This window comes from Lipotes vexillifer, unplaced genomic scaffold (genome assembly GCF_000442215.2).
Source record: "Lipotes vexillifer unplaced genomic scaffold, Lipotes_vexillifer_v1.1 scaffold225, whole genome shotgun sequence".
In the NCBI taxonomy this organism is placed as follows: domain Eukaryota; kingdom Metazoa; phylum Chordata; class Mammalia; order Artiodactyla; family Lipotidae; genus Lipotes; species Lipotes vexillifer.
Window position 1 is genome coordinate 524,704 of NW_006787630.1, and position 7,333 is coordinate 532,036.

Here is a 7,333-nt window from a genome sequence, read left to right on the forward strand (position 1 = left end):
TCTTCCGAGGAGCTGGCAGCGGCCCTTCAGTCTTCTGACCGCTTGAGGTTGGAAATGTCTCCGTAAGAAAACGCTAAAAGCAATCTGTTTCTGCGGTGGGCCCGCCTGGGGCACCGTTGACAGTCTGTGACTGGGTGAGTGATCGTACCTGCCAGGCCTTGACTGCCCGTGTCCGAGACTCGGTGACAAGGAGGGTGGCCCTGTGGTGGCTGGGAAGTGGCTCTAGGAGCGCAGCCTTGAGGGGACGCGCAGAGGCCCAGAGGCCCGATGGGGCGCCACAGCCGCACCCTGGGGGCTCCTGTGCTCGGTGGCTGTGGAAGGATGTTCCCAGACCCGATGGCGGGCGGTGACGCGTCCTCCGTGCTCACCGGGCGGAGGCTGACCCCAGCCAGCACCAGGGGCGAGCTGGGGGGCCACAGACGTCCCCAGATGGCCTCTCCAGGAACATGCACTCAAGGGCCTGGAGCCTGGGTCCTGCAGCCGCTGGCCATGTCCAGGGGCTGAGCAACTCCCTGCAAGCCCCCCAGAGCCCCGGCGATGCAGGGCCTGTTTCTTGGGTGAGGCTCAGCGTCAATCCAAGGACTGAGGTCTGGAGACACTTGCTTGGTTCCCTGGGCTCTGAAAATCCCATCAGCAGCACCTCCTGTGCATCAGTGCCCCAGGCCCGCCTGGTGGTGGGTCCCCTCAGCTCTCTGAGGCAGGCTCCGCAGCGACCCCTGTTCACACCAGGAAGTGAGGCCCCGCAAGGAGGAGGCCCAGCCGGCGGGGAGGCTGCTGGCTTCCAACACCCCTGGTCAGTTCGCAGGGGTCCGGGAGGGGGCCCGCCGGTCACCGGCGGTAGCGGTAGCGCTTGAAGTGGAACCAGAGCTGGAAGATGCCGTTGGCGAACTGGCAGCGGAAGCCGTGGCGGTGCGAGTACTCCCACTCGCGGTTGACGATCTTGAAGGCGATGTCCTCGTAGGGCGGCCCGGCGTGGAAGCGGAGCGTGGCAAAATCCTTGTTGTCGGCGCAGGCCTCCAGGAAGTACTCGGGCGTGGAGCGCTTGTCGATGAGATCGGGGTAGAAGATGTTGAACTTGTAGCCCTGCACGATCTTGGGCGGCGGGTTGTCGAAGTCGTAGTGCGTCTGGTTGTACTTGTTCCACTCGAAGCCCGTGTGCACGCGGTTGAAGAAGCGCGGCTTGCGCGGCCGGTACTTGTCCGCCCACAGGTAGGCCTTGCCCGTCAGCGGCATCTCCACGCTGAACTGCGCCTCGTCCTGGCCCATGCCCTCCTTGGCGCGCCGGAAGAAGATGTCCTCCGCGCTCTCGGTGGCGTCGCCTGCGGGCGGGGCGGCGGGGCGCGTTAACCGGGACCCCGGCACCGCAGCCTCCCGGTTCCCGGTCACATGCCCCGACCCGGGCCCGCCTGCCCGGTGCCCCCCGCCCTCCCGGGTGGGCACCAAACACCACGTGCCCCCTGCCGGGTTGGCCGAAGAGCCTGGTGGTCAGAAGCCCGCAGTGGGACCCCCGGACCGGGGCCTTTCCGAGGCCGTTTCTCCGCTGTTCCGGGACGATGGCTGCCCAGGAAGGCCAAGGCCCGGGCAAGCGGGCAGTGTAAGGAGCTCGGAGCAGAGCTGGGCACGGGAAGTAAAGGGCACCACCCCTGTGTCCTTGGGACCAGCCAACCGGTCACGCCCAGAACGAACAAACGAGCGAGCAGGTGAATGAACGGACACGCTCAAGAGAATAGGCGGCGGAGCGCGGAGCAGGATCGCAAGCGGGTTCACCACTAACGCCCCCTTCACCAAGGGGAGGCCCCGCCCCGCACCTGTGACCTGGAGCTGCTGCCTGGACAGCTGCAGGCGCTGCAGGTCCTCGTCCGGCTCCAGCACGTGGGCGTCCAGCGGCAGCTCGTGGGCCGTGAGCAGCCGCGGGCTGTACTTGCCGGCGTCGTAGTCGTCCAGGCTCTGTTGGATCAGATCCTCCTCCATGAGCACCGCCTCCCCGTCCGCCTCGCCCTCCGCCGGTGCGGCGGCTTCCGCCTCGGGCTCAGTAGCGCCACCCTCCGAGGGCCCGGGCGGGGTGGGGGCCGGGTCCTCAGGCTCCAGGCTGCGAGAGAGGGCTGGACTGAGCGGGGCGGGCAGTGGGCGGGCCTTCTAGTCCCGCCGCCCCGGGACCTACCTGTGGCCCGGAGACTGCGGCTCCTGCTTGAGGATGGGGAACAGGGGCTCGCTCTCCACCCCCTGCTCCTGCTTCAGCTTGTACAGCTTCTGCCGCAGCACGTCCTGGTGCCGCTCACGGAGCCTGAAAGGCAGGCCGGGTGGTCACCCTGACACTCCAAGGGGGGAGGCCCCCCCCAAGGACTTCTCATGACCCCCCTCCCCATTTTGCTGCAAGGACCTGGAGTTTGAGGGCAGCAAGTGGCCATGGCACAGGCGGACACCGGGAGGGGGCAGGTCCCTGTACTGGGGTGTTCACATGCAGGCGTGACCTAAGGGCCAAGGTGGTCTGGAAAAGGACGGGGCACAGGCGAGGAAGAGGATAAATTTAGAAGTGACTGCACTTAGCGGCAGACAGGAGCCGTGTTTACATGACAGCGCCAAGCACGAGGAGAATTCATACACAGAGGGTATGGGGCCTGTGGAAAGCGGGGGATAGCAGCCTTGAGGGCTTCCTGTGATGTCCGCTGACCCGGGGAAAACAAAGACCAGGTGCTAAGTAGAGGCCGGAAGGAAGGAGGGCAGGCTGCTGGGGGCTGGGCGGGGGCCTTCCAGATGGGGCCCCAGCTTGTGGCTCCCAGGGAGGCCCCGCCAGCTCACCTGGCACGGGCCATGTGGGCACGCAGCTGCTGCAGCAGGCTCTCCCAGTAGCCCATGTCTAGGTTGGGGCCCCCGGCCCGTATCTTGCCCTCGATGCCCTGGAAGATGACCTGCAGCTGGCTGTACGTCTTCCCCTTGAAGACCGACTGCACGTCGGAACTGACCGAGGCGTTGACCCCCTCTCGCCGCTCACCTGCAGTGGGGTGAGGGCTGCTCAGCATTGGGCTGGGCCCAGGTCCTAACCCTCTAGACTGAGAGGCCCCTGAGGGTGAGGCCAATGCTGCCTGACCCCAGCTCTCCCTCACAATGGCTGGCTTCCTTGTTTGTACCTCATCAGACAGCACGCTGTGCCCTTCCGACCCCTGCCCTGCCCCAAGGCCCCTGCACATGCGGTGGGTGCTTCCCACCAGCAATAAGTTCTTCCCCATCAAGTCCGCCTCCTAGATCCCAGCCATCCTCAGTCCTCAGCGAGAGCATCCCTTCTACTGGGAAGCCTTCGCCGACTACCAGACTGCTCCCTTGGCCTGGATGCCTGATTCCCGGCTTTCCAAGGGCACGGAGCTCCGTAGGCAGCTGCTGGGTGAATGTGGGGGCAGGCGACCGGCTCGTGTTCCCTGCTCCAAAGCCGGCTTCTCCAAGCCCAGCTGATTAGACAGGGTCGAGAAGAACCCGAGTCCCCTCCAGCCAACCAACCTGGGACCCTGGAATCGGCACCTGGGCTCCCAAGCAGCCCTGGCCTCAGCGGCAGACCCACAGGGCCAGCAGCCCGGCCTCGGTCTGTAGCAGGTGCAGACACATCACGGGACCAAAACCCAATTCGGCGACACCCTTCACACCCGGCCAAGCAGAGCCGCATCCTGCATTGACCTCAAACAGAAGCCAGGCCTCTGCTCGCTCAGACAGACGGAGCCACCGGTGCTAACTTACAACCCAAACAGACAGCCCCAGAGGGCGCCGCTCCCACAGAAGCCACGGGTGCTGAGCCACTGATTAAAGGAAGCCAGGTCCTGGGTTTGGATGCCACCCAAGGGTCCACCAACAGGCCTGGCTGGAGAGTGCCGGCTGAGTGCCCTCTGGGACACCATTTCAGGAGAGGGGGTGGCACTGTTTGGGTGGGGGTAAGGCTTCTCCTCAGAGATGCTCCCTGGGAGGACCCACGGGGATTGTAAAGGGACCCACTTCCTACTGCACGCTCTATTGTACAGTGAGGATTTCCCAACTGCAAAGAGAAAAGGAGAGGGGGAAAAAAAAAGAAAGAAAAGGGGAAAAGGGAAGGGCCAACTTAATTTAAAATGATGAAGGCTGCCTCTGAGGGACTCCGGGAGTGGTGGAGACAAGAGGCTCCCCCTCTTCTCTCGGAAATCAGGCCAAAAGAAGACAAACACAAACACTCTGAGGACACCTGGGACCCTGACCGTGACACGTGAGAAGGGAAAGGGGACAGAGGGGTGACTGACGTGGCGGGGGCGGGGGAGAGGGAAGGGAAGTGCCACAGGAGGGACCGTGGGCGAGGCATGCGGGGAGCCCTGGAAACGGGAGGGACCCAGCACAACATCCCTTCACACTTTTCCGCAGCCACGGGGCAGTGCTCCTGCCCCGCGGCCACCAGCCAAGGGGAGAGAAGACATTTCCTGACACAGGGGACGCCAACAATTTCCTGCCTCTCTCTACAAGTTACTGGAGAATGTGAGGGCACAAACCACAGGAAAGAGAGATGTGGGGTCCCAGAAAGGGGCTCCTCCTCTGGGGCGAGTGCAGGAAGCTGCAGGAGGGTGGCAGCGGACAACCCACCCGCGGTGGAAGAGGGAGTGGGGAGAAAGGGCCCAGGGACGGGGCAGGGGGCCTGATGGGAGCCTCCCAGGTGTCTGACCCCCTGGGGAAGGTGGGGTCGGTGGTGCAGAATCCCCCACCCACGGGCCTTGCGCCGAGGCGCTGGCATCATAAGAGCGGGCGCTGTTTTGAATGCTTGACGACCATGTACTCACTCCTCTTCACGCAATCCTCCCGGAGGTGTTTTCTCAACCCCGTGCGATGCAAGGAACAACCAAGCTCTGGGGAGGACACCGATCGGCCCCAGGTGGCCAAGCTGCTGGGCGGCCCGGGTGTGCACCCAGAGCCACACCTGTAACTGTCATTCTGTCCAAGGGCCCTGCAGCACCCCCCCAACCAGCACCACGGCCACCAAAGCAGATGTTTCTGGACATGCATTTATTTTTTGTCATCATCGTTGTTGTTTGTGGATATTTTTGGCCGTGCCGCGTGGCTTGCGGGATCTTAGTTCCCCGAACAGGGATCGAACCTGGGCCCTCAGCAGTGAAAACACAGAGTCCTAACCACTGGACTTCCAGGGGATTCCCCTGGACACCCATTTCTGATAGCAAAGAGTCCTTTCCTTTCTCTGGAAATTACTGCAAGATGTGCCCCGCTACGGGAGAAATAAAACTCCACTTACGAAGACAAAGGATGCTCCTCCTTTTCCTAAAAGGAAAGAAACCTCCCCGACCACCCCAACTGAGCAGAGAACAGCACTTACACAGGCTCAGGGAAGGGAGGGCATTCGTCCTCAGCCACCATGGGTGGGCACTGACATGGAGCTGAGAGCTTAGTGACACAGGATCAAGGCCCCCAGGAGCTAGATGTCGTTAAAGCCGGTGGCTTCAGGGGGGCGGGAGGGGTGGGACTGCAGTGGTTGCCAACGAGCTTTTAGAACAGTGCCTCTCAACTGGAGTTGAATCTGCCTCCCGCCAGGGGACACTGGGCCATGTCAGGGGACATCGGTGGTTGTCACGACCAGGGGCTCCTGCCACTGAGTGGGTGGGGCAGGGAGGCTACTCCACATCCCACAGGGCCCAGGACGGCCCCACAGAGAACGGTCTGGGCCCAAATGTCAGCAGTGTTGAGGGGAGAGACCCTGCTTTAGAGCTTGTCTCCCTTGCAATTATATGCAGGCAATCATTCTGAGGAAAAGAAAAGTTGATTAAAGAAGCACGCCACGCTGCACGGGTTCCAGCCAAGTGCAGTCAGGTCCTGTTCTCACTCAAACGGACGAAGCCTCTGGCGAAAACTTGAAACCCACACAGAAAACCCGTGGACGCCGCTCCCGGGGAAGCCCAGCGCTAAGCAGCTGTTTAAAGGAAGCCACTGGCGCTGCTTGGGTGAGCCCGCACGCCCGGCGGCGGGGAGAGCGCCTCGCTCAGGACCCGCTGCCCCCGCTGCCCAGTGCTGCCCCCTGGTGGCTCGCAGACAGGCCCTGGCAGGGAGACCCCAGAGAGGAAGCCGAGGCCTCTTCTGTGGAGCCACCCGACCCACAGCGGCTCCCACCAGACCCAGAGATGCCTCCCCGAGGGCACAGCCCGGTGTGTCTCCGGTGGCCCGGCCCGCATTACCTGGCCCCTTGCCCGAGGCCTCCAGCTTGCGGAGCTTAGCGATCTCATCCTCCGTGATGATGGTCATGTCCCGCCAGAAGTCCGCGTTCTTGCCCTGCTCGAGCTCCATGTACACCTGGAGGCGGAGGTGCAGACGGTGGGTGAAGGCACACCTGGGGCTGGGGTGGCAGCCAGTGGTGCCAGGCGCCCAGCAGAGCCGTACCTGGATGTCCTCCAGCAGGTCTTCCATGTCGGCTACCGTGAGGCCGTTGAGAAAGGTGTAGGGCTCGTGCATCTCCACAGCCAGGTCGTCGTCCTCGGCGCTGATGTACTTGGCCAGCAGGTCGATGGGCTTGGCCCGCCCGTCCCGGATGCGGATCTTGGAGCTGCCAGGGAGCGGGGGGCAGTGTCAAAGCTGGGGCTGTGTCCACTCTCCTAAAGACCTCGCCCTCGGGGGTTGACCGGAGCCAGGGGAGGAGCCCCGCCTGCTGTGGGTGGTGGTCAGGGAAGGCTTCCTGGAAGAGGAGGCGTCAGGCAGAGGAGCAAGACAGGTCAGCTGGAAGGCACAGGCCCTGAAAGGGGCAGAGACGTGAGCGAGGGGGTCTGAAGAGCAGCGGGTGGGCGGGGACAGAGGGCCAGAGAGGCCCACCCGGGGTAAAAGATCTGGAGCCTTAGTGCTGCGTGTGGGAAAACGCATCAGAGGCTGACCCTGGTCCAACCCCAGGGAGCCCTGGGACCAGGCAGGTCTGAGCCCCTGGGGGCTGGCGTGGCTGGTGGGCAGCAAGGTGAGAAGGGGGCTGGGCCTGGAGCTCACACATCGCGTGTGAGCTCGGGCAACTCTCGACACCCTAGGAGCCTCACTTTTCTTGACTCTAGACGAGGCTGCTGAGTGAACCACCCCGTGGTCTGGGGATGGCGGGGCACCCAGCACCCTCTACTCAGCAGCACGTTCGTGCGACCCCTTGGCACCTGGCCCCTGGGGACACAGGCGCGATGAAGGAAGCGACAGAAAGCAGCGCCCGAAAGAGGGTCAGGACGGACCCCGAGGAGGAGGAGATGGTGGAAAGCCGAGGGCCCAGGGGCAACGCGCGGCGGGGGAGGGTGGGGGGGGGGGGGGGTGGCGAGGGGGATGGCAGCGGGGGCGGGCGGGGGGCGGCAGGGGGGGGCGC

At 63.9% G+C, this 7,333-nt stretch overlaps 1 protein-coding gene across 1 annotated transcript in view; it reads right to left on the minus strand.

Moving 5' to 3' along the window:
- Nucleotides 1–828: 828 nt before the first annotated feature.
- CACTIN (cactin, spliceosome C complex subunit) overlaps nucleotides 829–7,333 on the minus strand; it is a 12,964-nt gene continuing 6,459 nt past the window's right edge. The window contains exons 5-10 of the mRNA XM_007460346.1: nucleotides 6,388–6,550; nucleotides 6,186–6,300; nucleotides 2,800–2,992; nucleotides 2,162–2,284; nucleotides 1,809–2,089; nucleotides 829–1,319 (exon numbers count right to left, since the gene is read on the minus strand). Coding sequence (XP_007460408.1) covers nucleotides 829–1,319; nucleotides 1,809–2,089; nucleotides 2,162–2,284; nucleotides 2,800–2,992; nucleotides 6,186–6,300; nucleotides 6,388–6,550 — 1,366 coding nt within the window. The remainder of the gene's footprint in view (nucleotides 1,320–1,808; nucleotides 2,090–2,161; nucleotides 2,285–2,799; nucleotides 2,993–6,185; nucleotides 6,301–6,387; nucleotides 6,551–7,333) is intronic.